At 36.8% G+C, this 27,061-nt stretch overlaps 1 protein-coding gene across 1 annotated transcript in view; it reads right to left on the bottom strand.

The window, feature by feature from the left end:
* Nucleotides 1–8,719: 8,719 nt before the first annotated feature.
* LOC140160407 (teneurin-3-like) overlaps nucleotides 8,720–27,061 on the bottom strand; it is a 164,677-nt gene continuing 146,335 nt past the window's right edge. Inside the window, 13 exon segments of the mRNA XM_072183641.1 lie at nucleotides 8,720–10,239; nucleotides 11,474–11,613; nucleotides 12,367–13,972; nucleotides 15,224–15,526; nucleotides 19,643–19,887; nucleotides 20,163–20,338; nucleotides 21,085–21,481; nucleotides 21,484–21,982; nucleotides 22,525–22,682; nucleotides 23,619–24,101; nucleotides 24,398–24,538; nucleotides 25,232–25,499; nucleotides 26,393–26,666. Coding sequence (XP_072039742.1) covers nucleotides 9,505–10,239; nucleotides 11,474–11,613; nucleotides 12,367–13,972; nucleotides 15,224–15,526; nucleotides 19,643–19,887; nucleotides 20,163–20,338; nucleotides 21,085–21,481; nucleotides 21,484–21,982; nucleotides 22,525–22,682; nucleotides 23,619–24,101; nucleotides 24,398–24,538; nucleotides 25,232–25,499; nucleotides 26,393–26,666 — 5,425 coding nt within the window. The 3' untranslated portion in view covers nucleotides 8,720–9,504.

Below are 27,061 nucleotides of genomic sequence, written 5' to 3'. Positions count from 1 at the left end.
GTGACCACATTTGATATCTACACTCCTGTGTGCAAGATTGACGTCATGACCTCCATCTAGAGGGTGTAAGGATTTTAACTGGAACAGCCCATTAAGCATTGGCTGCATTTCACACATCGGACATACAAGGTAGGCTGGTAAATCACTGAGTGTAAGCACATTGTGTACTTTGGAACCTGTGGAGCAAATTTGATTTAAATTTCCCGCTTCTTTCGAAAGCCCTAAGTAATATGCGCGTTCTCGTTGCGAAACTTTGATCCGGAATCAATTCTAATTTTTTTGACGCCAGAGGAAAAAAGCACTTGAAATTCCGGAAAAAGCCATTTAAAGTTTGAATTCTCCCATTGAACCCTGTGGTAAAGCCACATTTTGGAACTCAAATTGGGCAATATCCTATATATTGACTGCCTTAAAATTGCAGGGGTTGAAAGTATGGGCAATTTCAAACATTTTTTTTTACCCCCCCCAAACACCCCCCAATGCATTTTTTTTCCCTTCAAAAATTTGGTGTATGGCGGGTGATACAGGCCCCATGACACAAGGGAAAAAGCGGTAAAACGAGCAAAATCGCTCAAAAACGCTAAGATCGCCAAAATTTACCACAATTTCTGCTAAGTAAGCTTATAATCTGAAAAAAGAGGAGAGATTCTGCAAATAATGTGCAAATAATGTGAAATAATGTGCGATTTACCGCGTTTTCCCTTGTGACATGGGGGCTTTATTTTATACATATTTTATTTTAAAGTGTTGACCAGATTTGTTAGAGAAAGGATTACAAAAAACAAATTACATTTTGAAAACGTTTTTGTAATACTTTTTTCATAGAAAATGTTTACAAACGATTCCATAACTATTGCAACCAGTAACCGGACCATTAAATGTTATTAAAATGTTTTTGACCAAAACCGAACTTGTTTTTTGTTTACTGGGTTATGATCACTTGCATTGATGGAAAAGGCAAAAAGTAAAGCACGGGTTTTATCAAGAAAGACAGACCCAGTGATTAGCATTGATATCTATATTTTGAAGATATTCACATCCACTTTTGACTTGTTGAGAAAAACAGCTTTTTTTAATTGTGCAAGTATTACTGGTTCGATTTGATTCAATTTGGGTTTGGATAAAGTGTTGATGAATGGAAACTAAAAGAATAGGTTTGGTACAATTTTGAAGCCTTCCTATTTATTTTATTATATCTTTTATATCGCGCCTTTTGTGGATGTAAGGGCTTTTGCAACAAAACAAATTTACCCCTTTTCTAGAAACCACCTTTCCCTCATATTTGAGCCCATTTGTTTACACTACTTTATGTAACTTGACTAATGCTTTCAAAATAATAAAAAAATTGGAATATCTCATTTACTTTTTTAATTATGAATTTTTAATTAAATTCGGGAAAATGGCATTTTTTGAGTATTTCCGTTAATTAAAATGATTTTTTCAAAAATAGTGACCCAAAAACAGTCCCCTTTGGTTTTAATAGGTAAAGAACATTCCATGCTACTCGTATATACATCAAAAAATTAAAACAAAACAATTCTATATTCATTTTATGTTCAGATTTCCGGAAATTCCGTAAGATTTCCCAAACGGGAAATATACCATATCTCCGGAAGGGAAAGTGGTATGAAGGTCAAATAACAACCAAAATGTGTATTTTTACCCACAATATGTGACCGTCCACGGCGAATGAGCCGTAAAGTCGGCCCCTGGTCAATTTTGTTTTCTTCCCTGTTTAGAAAATGTACATCATAAGCTTTACAATGATATATCATTTGACTTCAAACGATATTCAGAAGCGGAGTTATGGCTTATTCAACTTTGCTCCTTCAGTAAAAGGGTACATTATTTTGGTGCTGCAATATTTCTTTTTCTACATTGCTGGTATTAAATATTAAATTGTGATAATTGGCGGTCACTTCAAATCATCCCCAAGTCAACGAGGTTCAGGAATGTCCTCTCATTGTTAATTGTTGGTTAACCCACCACTTGAACAGGATTTAGCCATAGCAAACAAAGACTAAAGCCATTTACTATAAGTATAAGCTTATTATCCTCTTCAACAATAGGATTAAAGATTGATGTGCGGACCGGACTGAAATGAGAAACTTGTAGGACAATTATTGAATACATTATGAATACAAGCTTGATGCACATTTTACACCGTAACTCGGAATACAATTTAGGGAATTTACGGCTCGTTTGTGCTGCTGGGTCACAAATAATGTCATGTCAATAACTCAATTTCAGCCAAAAGGGGATGTAAGGGGTTTTGAAACAAAGCTCTTCATTTGATGCTGAAAAAAATGTATAGATACAAACTTCTCATCTTGTTTTAGATTGCACAAGGTAAACCCTTTGATATGTGTATAAGGGGGTCCTTCCAGGGGGGGGCATGAAAGAACAATCAGGGCCCTTAAATTTTAACTTATTTCAAACAAATCAATACATGCTGTACACTGTAAATCCCTAGCTGTATCACTTTTTAAACACGTTTAGGCGTTTAGACGAATTTTTATTAGTATCTACATGTACCTTTTCAGAAAAGGGTTTCATATTTTGAAACCTATTCTCCTACACATTACAAATCCAAAATAAAATCCAAACACCTTCCCTTTGGTTTACAAGTTATCACACTTTTAATTTGAATCTAAACGCATCCAAAACACTTATACCCCCATCTTTAACATCATGTTTAGCTTCTGTTTATATTATTTTTGTTCAGATATCAAACATCAACCTATATATACTGCCGCTACTGCGCCAATAAAGTATCCTTACACTTGGATAAATAATCACAATTTCCAAACTTAACAATATTGGGGTAAATTTGTTTTTTTAATAGATGCACTCTATATTGCTGCACATTATGACACCACATTGAATCCAATGTGACTTCAAGAGTTACAACTTCAGCATTTGATTAGACGAAGGTCCAGTTTTAAAAGTGACAAACTGGCCTATTCAAAACGCCACAGACTAGAAATCTGGTTTGAGAGTGGTGAATGGCTAATTTATGCATTTGGCATTGATTTAAAACAAAAAGAACAAATGAAAACTGAGACAAAAGAAATGACAAATAAAATGAAAGTTATAAAAAGTACAGAGAAGTAAACTCTGAAATAAAAACTGCTTTAAATAACGCTTCATTGAAGAAACTGTGTTGTCTCTTTGTTTCGCTTGTTGGGAATCTTTTTGCGCCTTGTATAGGCCAGTTTGTTACTTTTAAAACGGGACCTTCGTCTATTCAATTGCTTGCAACTTTACTTCTTGAGGTCACATTGGATTCAATGTGGTGTCATAATGTGCAGGATTAGATAGTGCATCTATTAAAAAAACAAATTTACCCCTATATTGTTCAGTTTTGAAATTGTGATTATTTTTCCAAGTGTAAGGATACTTTATTGGCGCAGTATATGATCTAAACACAAGCTAAACAGTGGTGTTTAGCTCGTGTTTAGATTATATACAGGTTGATGTTTGATATCTAAACATGTCGTATAAATGGTAGAGCTGTGACAATTTTTAAACACGTTAGACATTTAGGATGCGTTTAGATACAAATTGAAAGTGTGATAACTTGTAAACCAAAGGCATGGTATTGTTTTTATTTTGGACTTGTGATGTGTAGGAGAATAGGTTTCAAAATATGAAACCCTTTTCTGAAAAGGTGCATGTAGATAATAATAAAAATTTGGCTAAATGCCAAATATGTGTACACACTTGAATCACTTTGGTAAGGCTTGGATGGCATAGCCCAAGCCAACTGTGGCCATCACCAATAATGAAAATCAGAAACAACTTGTTTGTGTCTCACGATTCTCTCAATTAAACTCCAGTACAGCCTGTGATTGGTTAATATCGCATAACCAGGGCGGCACTAGGGAGGTGCTTTCACTAGTTACGCGATATCAACCAATCACAAGCTGTAGGCAGTTTGATTGACAGGCTTGTCAGATGTAGAGTAGTTTCTTTATTTCTGACATAATACAGACTAACATAATAATGAAATCATATCAGACATCATATTGCATAGTATTATTCTTTTATTACAAATCTTTAAGAAATGCTCCAAACATAAACACAAGAGACAATATTAAATCACATTCATTACATGAATCACATTGGTTTTGTTAATAATAAAACACATCTTGTTATGAGTTGCTGGTTAAAAACTATATCTAAAAAACTAAATACCTTAGAGAAATCAAACATGGTGACTGTATACAGACAGCCCGTAACCCTGGATTGTCTGTTAAATTTTACTGTTTTCTTGTTAATCAAATGTGGTGTTTCTAGTCTTAGTCACCTCAAAACAAAATAGGGAGAATAAATCTTCAGGAAAACACTGTTTGACTTGATCAAGCAGAAACACAAATAATTTGCAACAAAACTTATTATTGGTATTGGACTAACTATGATAAAGGTGTTTCACCTGAACAAAAATTGAAATTTGTAATCAATTACTTGCTCAAACTGGATATGATGTATCTGATATTTTTAAAAAAATGTAATTTTAAATGGCTAAATACTGATGTGATCAACTATTTAAAAAAAACCAATAATTAGGATTTCAATCATTTTGATCAGAATACAAATTTGAATACTTTTGAATTTTTTTCTCCAAATAATCAGTTGCTACATCTCTTGAATTCCCCAATTAGAAAGAAGTGTTGGTTAATGAAGCAGCACACATGAATAAATTAAGCACTTAATTGGTAGCTAGTATTAAATATAAATATATACAAAGGAAAGAAACCAAAGAACCACTTAAACAGAAGATGAGGGGTAAATACAACTCCATTCGTTGTACACTCTTATATTAATGATACATTGTTATGGGAAATAGTGACGACAAACTGAAAAAAAGCGCTGTTCCTTGCCTCCAGGCCTATCTTGGCTCACCTCACAATTTACTCATTGTAATCAGACATGCATTTCACATTTGTAAGGCCTAAGGCCTACATAGCAGGTATAGAAGGGCCGAGATTATAACCCAACAAAGCCCCAGTGATAGACCTTCTAACCAGTAAGGCCAGTTATCTGTACAAGGAATGTGTTCTGGTGCATCTGTGGCCCCGTGCATGAATCTGACATCCAACAATTTCACAATTTTTGAGTTATAGTCATGAACATAATAACACGATATCTATCTTTGCTAAAAACCCAACAGTCTAGATAACTGAATTTTTTTTATCTATAGAGGGCAGTATTATTTTTCTCACATAACTTCAAGTTGATTTCTCAGTTTAGTATCTGCGTGGGCTATCAAGAGGTTGTGTGGACAAGTGTATTATAGCACTGTGGCATGGGGGCCACAGAATTTACAATGAGTTTTGTGAACCAAGCCTTTGTACTATGCTTCACAAACTTCAAGAGCTAACAATATACATGTTATTCCCATATCAGAGAGCAACACTATCAAAATTGCAAAAATGTTTTCTATAGCCCATTAATACAGTTTGTCCTCCCTGAAGTACAAAGTGTCAGCGCGCGCGTATACAGCGTGTAAACAGTGCGTAGTGCTGCATCTCTGCTGCAGGTATGCGTGCCTTCAAAGTCGGCACAATGTGTACGTCCGCGTCGGTACTTTGTACTTGAGAGTAGACTGACTGTAGCAAACCCTTTCTTCCAGTTTGATTACCAGTTTGTAATGCATAATACATTCATTCAGTGAAGGCAGATATTTACTACTAGTACAGTGTATAGTCACTGAATATATTGCCATTTAATGAATCAAATTATAGGTTTTCCTTGAAAGCAAATAATACAAGTGTGGTCACACTTTGCAGATAATTTACATCATAGTATCACAGAAAGATACAAATTTCTTATTAAAACTATTTTGATATAAATATTGTGGCATTGATAAAGGGCAAATTAAGAAATTACACAATATGGGCACTTAGGAACTTCTTACCAGTCCCAGCGTGAATTTACCTTGATTATTATAGCAATTAAAACATGGTTTATTAAAACGAAACAAATAAAAATAGTTATCAAAGTTAAAATAATAGCCTACTCCAATTCTAACATTATCCACAACTCTTATTGGACTATTCTAGTTGAAATCCATACACCCCCTGTGGAAGACATTACCTTAATCTCCCACACAGGGGGTGTAGATTTCAAATGGAGTCACCCATTTAGGTACTAGTAACCCCATTTGAAATTCATACTCATGACTTCTACAGAGGGTATATAGATTTCAACTGGAACAGCCTATTGACTACAAGGTTCCACTTGTCAAGAATACTAAAGCTTTAATTTAATAACATGGTAACCGTTTAATTAAATCTCCATACACAGGCCCAGCCTGATGTGTCAGTAGGATTTCCTTTTTTTATATTACCTACAAAACAATATTGCTTTATACAAAAACATAATATACATATTACTTACACAGGCTACGGGCAACAAAATGCTTCAGGGGAGGGGGGGGCATCATTTTTACTCCCAGTGTAGCACTGGCTTCTACTAGTTACAGACACGCTTATCTTTTTCTTTCTTTTTTCACTCATCTTCTAAAAACTTGATCGTCAACATACGTATACATGTGACAAATATAGACAAACATTTGTTGTTAAATTTGGCAGACAATGCTTCTTTACCTGCAGCATTTTAAGCTTACTTATGTTGTTATACACATTTTAACCTCTTCACAAAATCAGATACAAGGTTTTAGCAATAACATGTAAAATGAAAGCCTTAAAAAAGTTGTATTAATAGCATTCCTTTGAAAGTCTATATGGGTTTCAATTATACTTTGGGCCTTAAACTTGCTAGAAAATTCTAATTCTGGACATATCCAAAACTGTTACAAATACCCATTAAAAGGGTCCAATGTTTATGAGACATATAAACATGAAGAGCGCAGCAAGCTCTTATACCCAAACACTAACTTATATAGTCCATATACCTTCCTCAAGACAATTTTGAGATTTTCTCAAAATCTGTTAATTGTTGAAGGAATCTTTTATGCTAGTTGGATTCCTTGCATCATTTCCTTTCTGAAAATGTATACTTTTATATACTTCTCATCATTTGGAGATACAAAAAAAGCAATATCTTAATTACTGACTCAAGGAAGGTATACAGACTATAGATTGTACGGTTCAATTAACTAACTTTTACTTCACCATAATTCTGCATTTACAGATCCAATGGTAACCTAAATCATTTGTAAGTAGGAACTCTCTAATATTACCATTTCACTTCCACACCCACCTGAGGAAATGTGAAATTCCAGCGAAATTTAACATTTTCATCCATTCTAGATACATCAGCTTTCACTGGTGCAACTGAATCGATACTACAGTCAAATCTTCCACAGGGGCTGTGGATTTCAAATTGAATAGCTGAATGCCGTAACTGAAAATGCTGCTGCTGCTGCCCTTGCATGACTGAATAACTAAAACGGTCAAAAATATGAGCTAGTAATCCACTTAATAGCTTCTCTCTTTACTGTTACAGTTATTGACACTATAATCACATGGGATGAATAATGGCGCTATCTCAATTATGCCATTCGTGGGGCTATTTGATCCTGACAAACACTGAGGACCAAATCAACCAGTACAACAAATGCTTTTTGTTACGCTGGTTCCCTGCTTATCGACCCTTCAATCAGATCGCCCAAGCGCCAGTTAGGTTTGATCAAAGTATATCAAAATTTTGATCTTAAACCATTTTAGCCTTTTTTTTTACCACTTATAAAGTATTTGCAGGATTTGTAAAATCCACCCCTTGTCTACTCTCAATGTGGACCATGTTAAATTCACCACCATGCTAGTCTACTTCAATCCATATTGGGGTGGACAAGAAGCACAATTACAGATAGCTCCATTATCAACAATATTCACCAGAATTCCAATAGGGACAACTTACAATGTAGTTTTTTGTCATTTTTTTTTATCCTTCAAAATGTTAAGTACACTGTTACACACCAATTATATTGAACATTTGTGTTTGAGAAAGAGACTAAGTCATTAGGCTGTTCCAATTGAAATCCACACACCCCATGGCAGACATGACCTTAATCTCCCACCACAGGGGGTGTAGATTTCAAATGGAGTCACCCATTCAGGTAACCCCATTTGAAATTCACACTCCCTGTGTGGAAGATAAAGCTTGTGTCTTCCATAGGGGATGTATGGATCGATTTCAACTGGAATAGCCCATTTTGGAGCAGACGACTCTGAATGTGCAATTCCATTTGAAATTCACACTCCCTGTGTGGAAGATAAAGCTTGTGTCTTCCACAGGGGGTGTATGGATTTCAACTGGAATAGCCCATTTAGACAATCGAAAGCATATCATTGGAAGCTTTCTATTACTTCAAATCATTTAAGGTAATACACTATTTTAAAGTGTTGCGATTTGGTAGTTCACAACATCTTGCGAATGGTAATGAGCTTTGGCAAAATTGCATTGCTCATTTCCTTGCGGCGTGTAGAAGAATTCAAATATCACAGAAATAATTTTGTAGGTCCTGTGGTTCTTGAGTTATGTTGTAAAGAGGGCTGAAACAACAACACTTTTGTAAAATGTACATAACTCATTAACAACAATAAATTAAGCAAGTTTTCAAATTATATAATTTGTAGAATGAACCTTTGCAAAACATCAAGGTGTTATTTGTCAATAATTTATTGATCTAGAGAATGAAAATCGATTTTTTTGGTTGCTTCGACCAACAGCTCCTCGTCTACCCTTAATCTCAACATATTGATTATATTGTCAATTTATATACACTTCTCTCTCCTTTTCATTAAACATTAAATGATCAAATGTTTATACAATATATATACCAAGGATAATACTTCTGTGTTGTATAAAATTTCATATATACATTTATACAAACTTTAGTTTTGTCATTGAATACCTATTTTTTAAGTATCCATTTTTATCTAAAAATCAGTATCAACAACAATGAAATATCAAGTAACAAAATAATACATTCTTTTCAATGTTATAATACAAAGACGGTCATTGTACCGCCTTTTTGAGACATTTTATATTTAAATAAAACATAAAACAAACATCAGTTTTATCATCAGCAAAAATGATAAATTTACTTTTCTTTGGTTTGTACAAAAAAATGACAAGGCAGCCATTTTATAAAGTTTCAAATAGTTGGCAAAATGTTTATTTTGTTGTAATCTAATTTGTCGTTGGGCAGGAAAAACCTATGTACTTGTGGCCCCTGAACATGTTTAAAACAAAACTACCAACAGGTTACATAGCAGGTTTTGCTTTAAACATGTTCAGGGGCCAATGACACATAAGAGGTTTTTCCTGCCTAACGACGCTATATACTTGTAGGTGGGATGACAGGAAGGTGGCGGCAACATGATAACGAACCACTGGAAAACTTGTGATTACAAATGTGTGATTATAGATACATACTGTTTGATTCAATAATGGCTGCCTTAATAATAACAAGTAACAATTTATCAAACAAATACACACTAGCTACAACGAAAACATCCATCGCGCAAAACCTCATAATCTGATGCTATTTCCATCAAATGCAATCTCGGGATATTTTGTCGGGTCTAGCGTGTACACCCCTTCGTAACCAGGTACACGACCATTCTCTAATATGTTCGCTCTTTGAGCGGTGGTCCAATTCCTGCTACCACGACGACCAGCTAGAAGAGTTTGGCGCTCTTTCTCCCATGCTTGTTGCACTGCAATTTCTTTAGCGTCCTCTAGCACCATTGCCATGGCTTCTTCAACAGTTAAGCCATAATAAACATCCCATATCGTAGTATCAGTGTTAATACGAAGCATAAGAGAGGCTTCATCGCCAGGTTCTCTTTGTCCTACGACAGTCACAGCAGAACTGAGTTCAACTTCAACTGTTGACTCATCTAGTTCAATACCTAGCGTGGTCAAATCCTGCTGCGCTGCGTCTTCACCCAATTTTACAAAGAACCTGACATCCCGACCATTTTCGGTATTCCTCAATCGTTCTAGCACCACTGCATCTTGAAGCACTTCGGCAAGTTTGTACGATGCGTCATCCGCATCGCCAAGAATCACCGGCACTACTTTGCCATCTTCTAGAGTTGGCAGGACTCCACTGCCGGTAGGCGGAGGTAACCGGGTGAAACCGGTATCTCGGTACTGTTGCGTGGTCACATCAGAGCTGAGATGAGGAAGTGGGAATGTGTGGAAGTTGCTATACAAGGTTTGAAGATTGGTACGAGCTTGGCAGTCTATGGACGTGGAAGGCTGAAAAAAAAGCATGGAATACATTTATTAGCATATTTGGATAACTATTTCTTTCATTTTACATAACAAGTTGTGATGCTACTAACTTGCCTTTTAGCACAGGGCTCATAATAAGCTTGTGTGGCTGATAATCAAGGGACCCTCAATATACCTTAAGGGTAGACGAGGTGTTGTTGGTCGAAGCAACCATAAAAATCGATTTTCAGTCTCTAGATCAATAAATTATTGGCAAATAACACATTGATGTTTTGCAAAAGTTCATTCTACAAACTATATAATTTGAAAACTTGCTTAATTTATTGTTGTTAATGAGTTATGTACATTTTACAAAAGTGTTGTTGTTTCAGCCCTCTTTACAACATAACTCAAGAACCACATGACCTACAAAATTATTTATGTGATATTTGAATTCTTCTACACGCTCGCAAGGAAATGAGCAATGTAATTTTTGCCAAAGCTCATTACCATTCGCAAGATGTTGTGAACTACCAAATCGCAACACTTTAAAATAGTGTATTACCCATGCAGCAAAGTTGCAACATTACTTCAAGTTAATATCATATAAAGCAAAGGAAAAAAGTTTCATTTATTTTCACAAAGTATTGACGAAGCAAAGAGGACAGGAGGATGCATGGAGAAGTTGCTACACTCAGGTGATGTTTTTGCTGACTTAGACCCCGTTTACACAGAGAGAAGTCGACTTCAATTGCAACATCGAATTCAGATTGCGACTAAGGATTAGCATAAATTATTTCTTAACGGGGTGTTTACACGGTAGTCGACTTCAAATCAAATTGTGAATTCAACTTTTATGCCATCAAGTGCTCATGCTTCAAATAACCATTATGAAGTCGACTTCTAATTACGTGTTCGTTTACACTGCAAAAGTCGAGTTTGAAGTCGACTTTAAATTCGACAAATGTTGCTCCGAGTCGTCATTTGAAGTCGACTTCCGAAGTCGAGTTCAAATTGCGACAACCCTGTTTACACACAAATGAAGTCGAGTTCAAAGTCGACTAAAGTCGACTTCAGGCTCTGTGTAAACGGGGTCATAGACTTCAAAATGTAATTCTGGATGGACTTATTATAATTTTCATTTGGACTCAGGCTCTGTAACTTGAGCAAATAAAATGGAATGCACTTTCTTGTTGCATGAAGCAAAATCTACTTTATAAGATGAAAATAACAATCACTTTATCTAGGCAAATATCTATAATACAAGCTCAAGACTTACCTGGTGGTCTTTAGAGGTACTTCTCCAGTCATGCATATAGCTCGACTTCATTCCAGCCGGTAGTAGCTCCCCACCACAGCCTACAGTAGGTGCCATACCATTTATATCATAACCTAGTAATGGTAGCCAACTCCACATATCTGAAATTGAAAGTAATATATTTCAGTTCATGGTAGCTATAACAGGAAATCAATAGCAAACAAACTTGTTTTATAGTTTTCAATTTTTGTGTTTAAAAATACTTACTGCAACCTTTTAGGTAGTCTCTTGATTTAGATAAATATGACTCCAATTTCCATATGCGGTTTAACAGAAAACTGTCACACCTGTTTATTTCTTGACATCTTTAATAGTTTCTTGAACACCATAGAATAATTAGCTTTATCAAACAACTTGTCTGTGGTTAATATTTATTCATAGACTATAGTGACTGATTATTTGACAAAATCTCTAACCTCTACACTTGTTAAAGTATTGAAAATGCTTAATTTGGTTCTTCTGAAAGTTTTTAATTTAAAATTAAAATTGACCAACATATCAAGTTTGGCATTGCTAATGAGAAGCACTCAAGACATCAAAAGAAATTCCAAACTAGTCTCCAATGCTCAATTTTTTTTATCCCAAAAAATGATATCTCTGAAATTATTGGGATAAGAAGTGCAATTGATGATGTCCAGTTTAATACAGACTATTCCAGTTTAAATCCACACACCCTATGTGGAAAACATTAACTTGATCTCCCACACAGTGGGTGTAGATTTCAAATGGAGTCACCCATTCAGGTAACCCCATTTGAAATTCACATTCCCTGTGTGGAGGATTAAGGTCATGTCTTCCCTTATATGGGGGTGTATGGATTTCAACTGGAACAGCCAACTGCTGCTGCAACTTACCCATTAGATAATTGATTTCCAGATCTCTGTTGACAGGATTGTTGCCATTGAAAGTATACATGTTAAACAAGGTGGTCTTAGCAGTCTTGGTTATCTCGGAATAAAATTGCACACTTGGTGATGTCCACCGCCCGCTGAAAGCATCATAAACACGTCCATCTATATGCACTAGTCTCGTAAAAGGATCATATATTCCACCATGGAACCCAATATACAAGACAAAGTCTGGATTTGTGTCGGAGAACACGCTGCCCATGGGGTCGTACTGTATCAATTTGAGCAAGACACCGGCGTCATTAAAGACGGCGATTGGGGAGCCCGATTGGTCGGTGCTTATGTACAGTTGCCTCTGGTTTTGTTTCAAAGAAAATAAAAAGCCTTGCAGATCGTATTCCAAAGTCCACAGCTCGTGGGTGGCGTGATCGTATATGTGGGTCACGCGTGATGGTTTGGTCATGTCGGCGTAGAAAAACTGCACTTGACGACCAGAGTGGTCTCTACGCCATAGCGGTCTACCCAAACCATCATACTTGTAGCGCACATCATAAACGCGGGGTTGATATGCATGAGTTAGCTGACCAAAGGAATTATATTCAAAACTCTCGTCTCCTCTTTGGAATAAGAATCCATCAGCATCTAGCTGGTAGTCTATATTGCCTACACGCATGATACGATCTCTCTCATCGTATTCTAATCGTGTTAGATTGTTACCGTGCTGTATGGTTTGTAAATTTCCATTTTGAGAATAGGTATAGCGCCATGTGACACGGTCACTATCAACGTCGACCTCTGACAACTGCCCTGCCCCATCGTAGCGGTAACTTGTCGTTTCTGATAAACCTAAAATAGTAACTGTTCGCTGTGCTACTCTTTGAGTAATATCATACAAAAGATCCATTGAGACCACTGCAACATTGAGAATGCTATATCGTATGTTCTGTAATAACGCATAATCTCCATATTGTTTCATCAATCTAAACTGTCCATCTGACACAAGCTGCGTCTTAACATCTGGATACGTGATGGTGAATCCAGATATTTTGGTCATTCTGCCCGACTCCATGTCATACTGCGCTTCCCACACCGGCATTGTGGTTGCGTTAAATTCCGCCGTGATTGATGCCACACGCATCGTTGGATCGTACGTATAGTCAAACTTCGCAAAAACAAGTCCATCAAAACCATGTGTGCGTACTGCATGCGACGCAACCAATGGTCCGTTATACGAGTACTCCAATGTATTACTGAAAGTACCATCTATTAATTCTATAGTTTGCACTTGGCCGTGCTCTGCGTAATATTTATGAGTCACCAAAGTCTGACCAAAAATGATGTGAGAAAGACGATCACTGTCATCATACAAATAGTTCACTTTTCTGCCGGTTCCCATATAGTACACTTGTATCGGCTGTCCAGAATGACTGAAATCTTCAACAAGCCAGGCACTGAAGGTCTCAATGGAATAACAGTTTCTGGTGTATCCAAGGGACAGGATGGTTTTCACAAGATGGCGGACACCTGATGGCATGGTAACGGTTGCTAGGTGACCAGCTGCATCATAGAGAAGTCTGTAATTCTTGCTTCCTGGTACTGTTATAGTTGTAGGCTGAAATTTAAAAAAAGATATTTATAAACTCAAAATACAACTACATATTCATTTCGATGATATATCAGACGTACAGTGATAGAAATAAGTCGGGCCCTCTGGACAAAATGTTTGTGCAAAGCACAGCTTGTACATTTTTGTTACCAAAGCCAGGAAGACAGACTCAATACCAACTTTAATATCAATCCTTCCCTGCTATTTGGCATTAATGATTTGTTAGTCTGAAGTCTCAGAGACACTATGGACCACAATGGCCTCATCCAAATGGCATAGATCAATTACCTCAATTTAACAATCATAGTGGAAAATTTGACCTCAAGTTGCAGGGTATGAGTTTTTGTACCCACATTTTCAGAGGTCATTCAATGAATATACAAATGTATTAGGGTTAAAGAACTGTGCCCTAATTAGATGAGCATGTTGTGGCTCCTAGTGAGAGTGTCACAAAATGTGGACCAAAATAACATTCAAGCTTTTAAACAATAATTTTGCTTATTGCCTACACTGCTGTTAGAACAGACAATTTGGTTTGCGAACTGCCTTCACAAATTAAAGAAGTAGACCCAAAGCTATACAAATTTTCCAAGAAAATTTAACCTATCGATAGACCTAAAGCCCAAATTTTGAAGCTTTTACCAAATTTCCAGAAATATTTGGCACATGTCAAAATTATTTTGCTACAGTCAGGTTAATGTGGGATATTTGTTAGAAATATTACAAAAGGACCCATCCATTTTTGTAGATTGACCTACAAAAATGGGGTCATTAATATGCCAAAAATGCGAGCCATGTTTGGAACACATCCTTGTTAGGTAATTTGTACTTCCAACTTTCCATTCTTGTGCCTTGGGAGAAATTTTCTCATGATTTTATATTCTCCTGCATGTCCTTTTCAAACCTTATTCAATTAAAAAGCTTTTAATTAGGCCTATCCCACGCAGTAAACAGATGCATACATAAATCACACCAGTCTGACATCAACCATGAACTATTGAACAATCAGTTTCATAGAACTCCATCATGAACAAAACATACAGTACAATAATTAGTATTCTTCACTGAGATGTTGCATGCTGGGATCTGCAAGTAAGACTTTCCATCAAAACATGGTCCATGGCATAAAGCTGTGGATCCCAGGTACGCTCCTATCCTATAAACTCAAAGATGAAAATTAGAGCCTCTTCCAATACAAAACCCTTTAATCTTAACAGAATAGCAAAATAAGGGCAACAATATCAAACACATAACTACCTTATCCCCTTGTGTGTATTGATAATTCCAACTGCCACTGCCATGATGTCGTGCTGTCATACGTCCTTTATTATCGTATGCATACGCCTCAAAAAATAGTCCTCTCTGCCAGCGGATCAACCTTCCATGGACATCATAGGTAGCATTGGTGGGTTTGAGGCCATGCATGGGGAGCCATTCTAAGGGCAGGCCAGAGTTGGGGTCATGGGTAATAACAAGGACTGGGATACCATCAACATTTTGGAGTCGTTCTGTCTTTGTATAGCGGTTGTACTCTAAGGTGAAAACGCTGGCTCCATTTACCTGTTGCGATAAAAAACATTCAAATGTCTGATTAATAGCATGGGAACTAACAACAGATTCACTTGTTTATTTCTTACTATATTCAGCTTTCCATTTGCTTTCTCCAAGTAACACTGTTTAGGCTAGAGATAAAACTAGTTTTTGTCAAACAGGCAACAAATTTGGAATAATAATTTCCTACTTTTGGAACAATGACTTGTGACTTTCTAAAATCTTTTGTAATTGAAATTAAGAAGATGGTCTGAATGCTTCACTGAAGCACAAGACACATAATATGTGTGTACTACAGGATGCCGACTCAAGGGAATAACAATCAAATAGAAAGTTAAGCTCTGGTGAACTGACAAATAATAAATCAAGACAGAAAAATTGGTGGGGTTTGAACCAGGACTCTCTACATATCTGGTTTAGAGCTCATAAATTAAGACAGAAAAATTGGTGGGGTTTGAACCAGGTTCCTCTAGATTTCTGGTTTAGAGCTCATAAATTAAGACAGAAAAATTGGTGGGGTTTGAACCAGGACTCTCTACATATTTACATATTTTTTGCAAAAAAAATAAATGAAATTTAAAAAAATAAATAAAAATAAATAAATTTAAAAAAAAAAAAGAAGAAAAAAAGTTCCATAGCCTTTATCAAACGAAATTTACAGCTTAAAAAAAAAAAAAAAAGCATCCCGACCTACCTACCCTAAAATTTTTTTTATGTTAGGCCAATCAAACAATTTTTTTTAAGGCCTAATTTGTTATTGTAAGGTTACAGTTATGAAGTTTTGCCTGTAACAAACGGTGCACTTGTCATGTTACTATTTACACAAATAAGAACAGAGCACAATGAAGGCTAATTGGAGAAAGCAAAGTGGTCAACTGTTTAACATTTTTAATATGAGTTTATATATCTTAAGTCTACGATGCAATGTGCTGCAATTTCCACCATTCAAGCCTTACCTCACTAAAACAATAGATTCAATTTAACCAGATTAAATTTAATTACAATGTAATTGCTGAATCATTTCCCATCCCTTTCTAATTTTCATGATCAACTTTTAAGTTTATGATAGGCCAAAAAAAAGGTTTGTCTCAAAGCTTGCGCGCGCATTTGTAAAATCGCACAATTTGAAAAAAAAAAGAAATGTGGAAAATTTTTTTATTTAAAAAAAAAAATTTGTTTAGTTTTTTCTGGAAAAAATTGGCGAAAATCAGACTTTTTTACTAAAAATACCATAAAATAAGTCGGGGGACAAATCACATTTGTTTTCAAACCACTTGTGAGCTTTGAGACAAACCCTTTTTTTTGGGGGCTATCATTGTAATTTTGTTTGAAAAGAAATGCATACACCAGATCATTCTGGATTGGATTGAGGATAGCAAATGTTTGTATTCTTTATCACTTCCTGTTTATATGGCCTGGTCATCTGTAAGAGTCATTCAGTAATGTGGTCAAGACTCAGCTAGGTCAAGAAGAAGAGAAAGATTTATTGAAGAGGATGATTGAGAGAGATAAAAGCACAAGGGAATAAGAAAGAGCAAAAGACAGAGAGAGAAAAAGGGAGGGGGAATAAAAAGACAGGGAGTGAGGGAAAGAGAGATTGAGATTAGGGGGGAGAGTGAGGATCAGTGGCATACCGTGGCCGCTCCTACCCCGGAGGGCTGAAGAAAATTCAATTTTGCCACCCCTTCCTCAACAGCCCGAAAAGGTTGACCCAATTTTTTTCTTCGTGGTTTGAAAAAGTGAAGAGCAAAAAAAAAAATTACTAAATTATTATTGACACCCCTTCTGTTTTTGCTGCCCCTTCTTCTTCTGCTGCCCCTTCGTTTTGGCCGCCCCTGCTTTTACGCACCCCAAAGCCTCCCAAAAAAAATATGCGCATGGTGAGGATGTACAGCGGAATAGAACCTTTTGCAGTTATCTCTTATACACTCTCAAGTATTCTTAAAATGTTCAATGAGCATTAATTAATACCATTCATTTTGAGAAATTTCCAACTCTGTGAACCCCAGCGATTGGAACTCTTGTGTAAAGGAAAATGTAATAATACTTCAACATAGTAAACCAATGAAAGCTTCACTCTACATCCATGTAGGGTACAGAAAGTATGAACCAACTTTGCAATCTCATGTAACCTTGATTTATCATTCCATTTTAAGACTAAATTGACTAAGCCCATAAGGTTCACATAATATCAAGCATTTCCCTGATTGGAACTGGGTGTAGTGAGGTCTTCGTCATTACCCTATCTCAATATTCAGATACAGTCCTGGTAAGAACTGATGTTTGAAAGATTATCTTTATCCTTTATTTGCCCTACCCCATAATGGAACTCATTTTCAGGAGATAAAATATGCTTGGCTTGATGGCAAAAATTGACAGCATTAACACTTTGATCAAACATAATTGCTCAAAATTCAATCCTATTTTCGGAACTTATGCATCAAACGGTCACTTCAAAACCAAAACGCTGTGTACAACTGGTATCAAGTATGGATTCGATTAACTCACTTGTTTTCTCTGAAAGTTACCATCATGTCTATCTTGTACAATACTGGCAAAAGATACAGTACAGTAACTGCTATGCCAGGTTGATCAAGTTTCTTAATGCTCTAATACGTGCTAGCCATGATAGGCTTCAACATAAAAAGTTTTGAGATATTTTCTCAAAATTTCAATAGCTATCTTAACAACCACTGAACCAATACTAGGCTTGTTTGTACTCATTTTAATGCATTTTTCATGCTGATTCCAAATATGGTCATGTAAATGTACAATTCTGAAATTTTTGAATTTTGATTTTTTTTGTCGTCAACATCCGCGTGGAGAGACTGAATACCAGTGGATAAGATATGTGACACCACTTACGACCTTTTCATACTTGTACTCGTCGCAAATCTTGCCAATTATTATTGATCAAAGTGTCATTCAAGATTCAATGTATGATGCAAATATGTCTCGAGCACTTATCTATAATGATACATATGTAATATGCCAAATTCAAATATTTATATAACATACATTCTGATCAAAATATACGAATACACAATCATTCTCGGTTAATCACAGTACATATTTCTTAGGTTAGAGACAAAATTGTCATCCACGTTCACTATTCACATTCATTATCCTTATGACATTCAAATATTCATTCTCAATATTCATAACATATTCATTTAATAATGTTTTTCTTCACTTTGTAATATTTATTACATAGAAACTTTATCTTATTCAAAATATTCTTAAAATATGGGATTGGGGTTGGTCCGGGAGGGTTGCTTTGCAACTAGTATTGAGTTATTTTGGTTGGTTACGTGGTAGGTTATTATTCACCAAATCACAATGTTACACAAGAGACGTTACATCACCACAATCATGCTGGTCAGATAGGGTAGAAGTCATGCTTTGATTAGCTGTGCTAAAATATTTGTTTAATCAAATTAAATTGGATTTGTATTAGCTTTTTAATTACCCTACTCATTATTTTATTCAATTCAGCATGCAAATAAGAAAATAAGATATTTGAAAATATACCTTAAACTTTATAAAGCAAGCAAAAAGTAGTAAATAAACATGCAAATAATATTATTCAACATGCAATCAAGCAAGCGTGCGAGTGAGCAGTCAAACAATTAATAAAAGTTAAAATTCAATTCTGTTAATTCAGGCAAAAAAAACTTGATCAGATCTCAGTCAACCATCCAAAGTGACTAAATCTGGGCTAGCATTAGGACTAACTCAATTAATTTCGATGAAGTTAATGCCTGAACATCGTCCATAAAGCTTTGATTAATGCCAGTTTTTGTCCGCTTCTGCTAATTAATAGTTAATTTTTCCACTACAATCTTGTGATATGTTATTTCTAAATTCATACTAATATTTGTGTGTATTAATTGGCACACTTATTAAACAAACCAATGTAATATTTGTATCAGTGATTTTGCACACAAAGCAATATAGTAAAGAAAACAAGAAAATAGGACAGCTGGGATATCTAAAAAAAAGTGTGGGACAGTTTGCTCCTGAAATCTGTGACTAGCCGTGTAACCGTGCAATATGCTGTGCAAACTAAGAGCAGGAACAAAGAAATCAGCTCGGGGTAAGTAGGTTTAGACACCGTGGTCTTACCCTTAGCTTGCGACCTACAATAAGTATCTTCTCCTTGTTGCGTCCACCACGTCGCGCGTAGAAGCGCCATTCCAGGCGATGGACCAGTTCTTCCGGGAGTAGGACTTTGCGTTTGGCGATCACACCCTGGACGTCTTCCTCAAAGAGTGGGTGGTCTCGCGTTTCAATCTCGGCCATTAGACCGTTGGCGTATGACATTGATGAGAAACCGTCGCTGTATGTGGTTACCGTGGAGATTTCGCCCTCTGCAAAGAATATGTTTAAGAATACATTTGAGATATTTGCTTTGTAACATTATTAAAATAATATTTCACTGATTAAATATGAGAATAAATGCTAGGAGTAGTCAGCATTCTCTACTCAAAATACTAGAACTGCCTTTCCTCTATCACATGATAGCAGATATTAAAAACAAAGATTTCTATATATCATTTATTCTCCGACTTAAAAATTTCTAGCATCCAACCAATGAAGTACATCCAACAGTAAGTCCTGCATCGTTATTACCCATAATGCCTACCTTGTTTGTTGATCTGTGTCAGAGCCCATGCAGTGTGTGATTTAGTCGTCACAACATCAACCAATCCGGTTCTACTCAACGTCACCGCTGCATGCGTTATGTTCACATTGGTCTTCAATTTGGTCACATGACCTGTAGGCCACTTGGCGGTTCTTAATAAGCCATACTGGTTGTACCTAAAAATCATATCGAGAAAAGATTATAAAATATTCAAAAAACAAACTAAAAACAGTTTTTATAAGAGCTTTAATTTATACTTAAAACTTTGTGCTTGTTTTGAAACATGTCAGATGGTTTGAATGACAAGGGAAACAAAGTGGCCTTTTGTTAAACTACTACTACTACTACTACAACATTTATAAAGCGCCTTTTCAAGAAAGTTTCAAAGCGCTGGTAAGCAAAACACAAAAGATCAAAAAATATAAACATTAAGCAATAATTAAATATAACAATGGTGACATACATGAATCATGAGAAGTACAAAGAGTTTATGGAAAACAAAAAACCAAAGTTACTGCGGATAAAGATGAGATTTGAGAGCTGTTTTGAAACTGTTTATGTTTTGAGCATTTCTGATTGCGACAGGAAGCCTATTCCAAGATTGAGCAGCAGCAATGGAAAAAGCTCTGTCCCCAGCTTGTTTTCTGGATGATGGAATTTCCAATGTGATACAAGATGATGAACGAGTACGCATAGAGTCCGGCCGCGATCTTAAACTGTTTGATTCTTCTCTATAATTTGGTATGTGATATGTAAAACTTGATGCACTGAATTGTCCTAGCATTTGTTTATTAACCTGCTACCTTTTACCAGTATGTCTGTTTTCATCCATTGTTTCACACAATTTGCCACCAAATCAAAAAAGTTTAAAGCTCCAAGAAGTTTTTTTAGATGAAAATGTATAACAATGAAAGAAACTTACTCAAAGACACTCCTCAGAACACCTCCATCATGCCTGGTAGCTAGCAAGCCTGTGTTGCCATGGTACCCAAGTTGAATGATCAAATTACCATTGTTACCAGCCACTTCCGTCAGGTAGCCATTGACATCGATAGACAGCCTCAACACTTCCACATTGGAGGAAATCATCTTGAATGGGATTCCAACACGATTTCTTTCAATGGTGAACATGTTGCCTGATCCGTCTCGGATGTACTCCAGTCTTCCCCCAGCTGTATAGTTGAAGGTAAATATATTGAGCTCCGTCAACGCATCAATGGTGAACACATGCTGACCTTTAGTATCGAACACCAAGTTCTGTTCCTGGTCCGGCGATACAAGCTCATATTTACCCCCTTTAGCTTCGGGAAGATTAGGGATACTTTCCGTATTCGTAGGTTACCCTGATCCGCTATGTAGAGATCATTCTCCAGAGAGGTAGCCAAGGCGATTGGTACTTGAAGTTTGGCGTTGAGAGATGGGTCGCCATCACCGGCAAAGCAGGAGCATTCAGGCAAGATGCAGTTACATTCGGAGTCGCTTCCAGCAAACCATGTGATCACGCCATCGGGAGTGACTCGTCGTACCCTATGCACAAGATTGTAATCTGTCTCTGCGATGAACAGATCTCCAGTACTTGAAAATGCGATTGCGCTTGGTGATTCTAGTGCTTCTTGATTGGCCATTTTATGTCCAAGCCTGATTGTGTTATTGTGTCCGGTAGGTTCGGAATCGGGTGCGACCGGGCAGTTGTATGATATGCCAGCTACGACCGAAGCTTGACCGTCAAGGGTGAGTTTGATGACCAGGTTCTCGTCCAGTACGTGGATGGAATCATCAATAGGGTTGATGGCTAATTCTGATGGCCACTGCAAATTGACCTGAAATTCAAAACAATACACATGATCGCTATTACCAACTGAACATTTTGAATGCCGCCCCAATATATAAGTAATTTGAAGATAAAATCTTATTTTGAATGTCCTCTTGATGGCTGCCTCAATGTTGGACCTTATATGGACCCAAGGACCTGTTTTATAGCCCTAAGGACTTGTCAACAGCAGAAATAGAGTGATATACCAGTCAACTTAAATCACATGATCACAGCACTGCAAGAATATCGTATTTGTGAGCTTTTCTTTAGAGCTAGCATCTTTAATTTGACACAGTCAGGTAGCAACTTGTTTAGGGATGAAATCAAAACTCGACCGCTGGTTCCAGGCGGTTTCGTCCGGTTGCTATTGTTCTAAACAATGGAAACCGGACGGAACCACCTGGAACCGGCGGTTGATTGCCGGTCAAGCTTTTGTTTCATCCCTTAGTCACATCTGGAAATATATACCACATTGCTGATATGGGTCAAGCCTGTTCTCTACAAATCTTCCCTCATATTTCACCAAGTCGGGTCTTTTGTCTTACTAACCTTATCTATAGTCATTGTAGTCAGACATCTAGGAACTCTTGAAGGACCAATGACACTAGGAGTACCAAGGAAGGTACTGATGGTGCCATCTCTTGTCACTTGCCGAATCACAGAGCCATCCACAAAGTATATCGTGCCATCCTTGCTTATAGCCAGGCCTGGTGATGGAAGGAAAAACAGTACCATGAGAAAACAAGAAATTGTAAAATTCTTTTTTTCGTTAACCACAGCTTCAGTTTGCTTTAGAATTGTTCCAAGAGACACAATTATCTGCCAACTTTCATATTTGGAATCAAACTTCCACAAAAATTGCAAGTAACTTAAACTCATCCTGTATTCTTTACACCAGGCCTTCTCAACTGGCGGCGCGCGCGCCACTTGTGGCGCTTGGAGTTAGTCGAAGTGGGGCATGGTAAATTTACTAGTTTTTTCCTCATCAATTGTTTACAAAAAAAGGGGTGAAAATACCATATCTGAGCCTTAAAATCTCAGAGCTTCCGGGGCGCTGCCCCCTGGACCCCCGCAGCTGGGGCTTTCACACTGGAATCCTACAGTGGCCATAAGGCGCGGGCCTCCTGGATTCATGGACCCCATCCGCTATATGCGTTCGATCGCGCACACGCTCCCTCACAAAATGCTCCCTAAACATGTTGGCACTTCATTATCACTTAAATTTCCCTGTTGGCACTTCAAAGTTCAAATAAACTAGTTGAGAAGGCCTGCTTTACACAATTTGCTATATTTTTACTGAAGGCATTTACACTCTCCATTCTGATCATAACATAAAAATACTGACAAACTAAATAATCACTTTTTGCATCATTTTCTGTGAATTTGATGCAGAAATAGACTACAAAATGCTAAAAAAGAGAATAAAAATGCTGAACTCTGGTAAAATTCTGAAAATGTTCATGCCGGCTCTTGAAAACATTTTACTTGATATTTGTGAAATATTTCTCATGTCATAATGTCAGTGAAGCTAAATTAGGCAAATGTGAACAATTTGCAGCAAATACAGCAAAGTTCCTAGAGAATGAGAAATTCTTGCTTTAAATAAGCCATCTTCTTTTTAACCAAGCTATAATCATGCTTACCTTTGGGATCCAATAACTTAGCCTCTTCCGCTCGTCCGCCATCCCCACACCTGTATTCATCTGAAGGCAAACACGGCTCCCCGGATCCGGCAACAACAAGCAGATTATCAGTCATGTCAGTCATGCCGGTCAGTGAGCGCAGACGGTAGATCTGTCTAGTTTGACCATCTGATAGGTATACAGCGCCATCTAGAGGACTAGTTGCTAGGTAGTATTTGTAGTTTGGGTTGTAGCTTAATCTCAGGACATTGGTTGTGTTGCCATCTGGACTTATTTTTCTGATGAAGTTATAATCACCGACATAAAGACTACCATCAAAAGCGTAGGCCAAAGCTGTTGGAGCTAACATACGGCTATTCTCAGCTGGTCCTTCGCATTGGTCGCATTCGTTGTCACGTCGTAGACCATCACCCATGATGGAGGTAATGGTTGGAGGGTGGTCAATGTAGTATATGCTATGTCCGGTACCCAAATGCAGTGATGCTGTGCGAAAGACAATTTATAGTAAGAACTTTGTTCATTTTGTTGCTGTAACTTTGGTAAAATTTATTGTTAGTTCATAAGGACACAATTCCATGATGCAAGTGCTAAGTACAATCTTCCTAAAACCACACATGCAAACCTCAATTCCATATCTCTTCTAAGATTAAAGTCTGACTCTTGTCCAGCTAATCCCAATCCTAATCCTACATTGAACCATAACCCTAGTTCTTATCTGATCATTTGGGCATGCAATTTTTTCTTTTCTTCTAAAGTTTTCCATCCATTCTTCTACCTACCTTTATTATAGTTGTAGTTATGTTGTATAGGCAGCTGCCATCCACCCAGTGCTGCTGTGCTCCATTGGTGTCCTTCTATCGTGATTGGACGCTTTGCCCACACTATGGTATTGCAACCCTGGTACTCATATCCAACAGAAACTGAAAATAAATAAAGAAAAGTAGACAGGTTAATATGGGGAAATCATATGGCATAGGACTACATTTAAGTTGCACAAGCTATTCGATTTAAAAACTTGGCTTGTTAGTACTTGTTCAGATGTTGCTTTAAAAAAATAAAGATAACACATTAATTTTTTCCCCGGAAATATGACATTTAATACTGTGAAACCATCCCATGCTTCTTAGTCTAAATGCCTTATGTGGATACTTATCATATACACCAATCCGAGAAGCGTTTACTGTATTTGGCCCTCTATTGACGGCAACACAGATGTACCAGAGCGGGAGATTTAATTCGTAATTCAATACTCATGATTGTGTATTGACTATCACTGTTGTGTACAATTCCCGGGTACAATTCTGTATAGCACACAATAAATAATGGATAGAACCCCCGACCTTGGGACACCGCAGTTTTACATCGGGGACACCGCAGTAATGGCGAAGTCGGATAGGTGTATAATACAAATCAAAGAATCTGGCATCAGATCAGATTTTTTTATATTTTATTCTCATTTTATTTCCATTTAGGTCTGGAACTCTAGTTAATGGCTGCAAGACCACAGACCCCTACTTGCAAAACCGATTCTGTATTCTCCCCTCATTTTAAAAATCTAAAAATGTAACATAAAACAGCTATTTAACTCCATAGTGATTTATCGTTTAACCTACCTCTAGCTTCTGTGCGTCCATACACACGTTGATCATACACATTCTCCTTATTCCATACAACCGAATACTTGAGATTACGTACAGGTATCACCACCTCCTCAAACACTTTGCCTTCCAGGGTGACACGGATGTGTACCAATTCCAGTTTGAGAGGCACCTGTTGGCCTACCAGCTGTAGGATAGCCCTGGCTGGACGACCTGCAGACAGGTGACTTATGTAGTCTAGGGACAAGGTGGTTCCTGGGATTGGGATTTGTTCATGGACACTCTGTAAAATGATATCATAAAATAATGAAAACTTGCAAGTTTAACTAAATGTAATCAACATATACACTTTATCGAATACGGAGATATGGACAAAAGGCATGAAAAGCACATTTATATGCTAGACACTTAATGATCTATATATTATTATCAACTAGTCAAGGGCAAAATAATGTTTATAAACACCTCCAAAAATAATTTCCCTTTATATTGTCAGAAATGTAAATTATGGGCCTAATAAAAAGGTATCACATTTTATCTTGCCTCGTTATTACTAAAATTGAACAATTATGACCTTGTAGTATACTTAGCTTGTTTCCATATATAAAAGTACAATTACCGACAAGTGCTTCATTATATTGTGTTGGTCACAAATATTCAATTTAAACTTGATTGACCAATCAATCCATACTTCACTTTTCCCATCTATACTAATGAATCGCCACTTTGCTCATTAATACCATGACAAATATCATGTTAAATTTCTCTCAACAAATTTGAAAACGAGAAAGCTTTGTGGTGCATTGGGAGTTAAAATCAGTACTGTTGATGGCATAGTGCCAATATGCTAAGTGACACAATATTTCAGTTGCGCATTGATTTAAATTGAATCCACTGTTGTTTTAAGTGGTATTTCATTACGTCAGACAAATTACTCCTATGTAATGTTACACCAAGATTGATCTGCTGTTAGATGTCACATTACCGCATCTCAGCATCCTCTTTCATGTCGTTTCATTACCTTATTTGGGTCAATAACGTATCAACAGATATCACTAATGAAATAAATATCCCAAGAGAGCTGCATCCGAAGAAACGCAACTCCAAAGTAAATTGATGGCCATTATATTAAATTAGTTAAGAAAATGTTGTTTTGCAAGTGTGCTCTGCCTTTACCTGATCATCGACAATAATACCAGTCTTCTCACAAGTTGTTCCTTCTCCGCCTACAGAGGGCAGTACATCGATGGAAGGCACAGGGAACTCGTCTCCAGTGCAATCTACCATTTCACTATGCTCAACATATTCCCCTGTAGCGGTAATCATCAAGACATCATCAACCGAGACAAATTGGTTACGGTGGACGTACACGGCTTCGATGGAACGGAAAAATGGCTCTCTGTCAAAAAGAAGCTGTAGGGATCCTCGTCCCTCAACCATCATATCGAACCTTAAAAGTGGAAAAACAACAAGGTGGTGTAGGTAAATATACCTCCTAAAGGCTTTGTAAACAGATCTTTAACCCCTTACTAAACTTAACAGACAAATTGTACTTGCTAAACATCATAACATGAAATTCTATTTATAATCTTTATGTTGTGCTACAGTAAGACGAGCTTTTTAGTAGAAGTTTGTAGTACTTGATAAATACAACAAGATACACATGTAATCCCCTACATGCTCCAAAGGATGCAATGGTAACAGATATGTTTACACGGCAGACGTATACCCATCCAAGCTAGTGATAAATTGCCAGACAGACAAGTCGCATCAGGTTGACTTTCCATGTTTGTTGACCAAGGTTCTCAAATTTTCTTGTGTACGGACGTCTTCAAACATACTTGC

This window comes from Amphiura filiformis, chromosome 9, assembly GCF_039555335.1.
Source record: "Amphiura filiformis chromosome 9, Afil_fr2py, whole genome shotgun sequence".
NCBI classification, from domain to species: Eukaryota; Metazoa; Echinodermata; class Ophiuroidea; order Amphilepidida; family Amphiuridae; genus Amphiura; species Amphiura filiformis.
The sequence above is the reverse complement of the archived record's forward strand: the minus strand, read 5'-3'. Positions and strand labels throughout refer to the sequence as shown.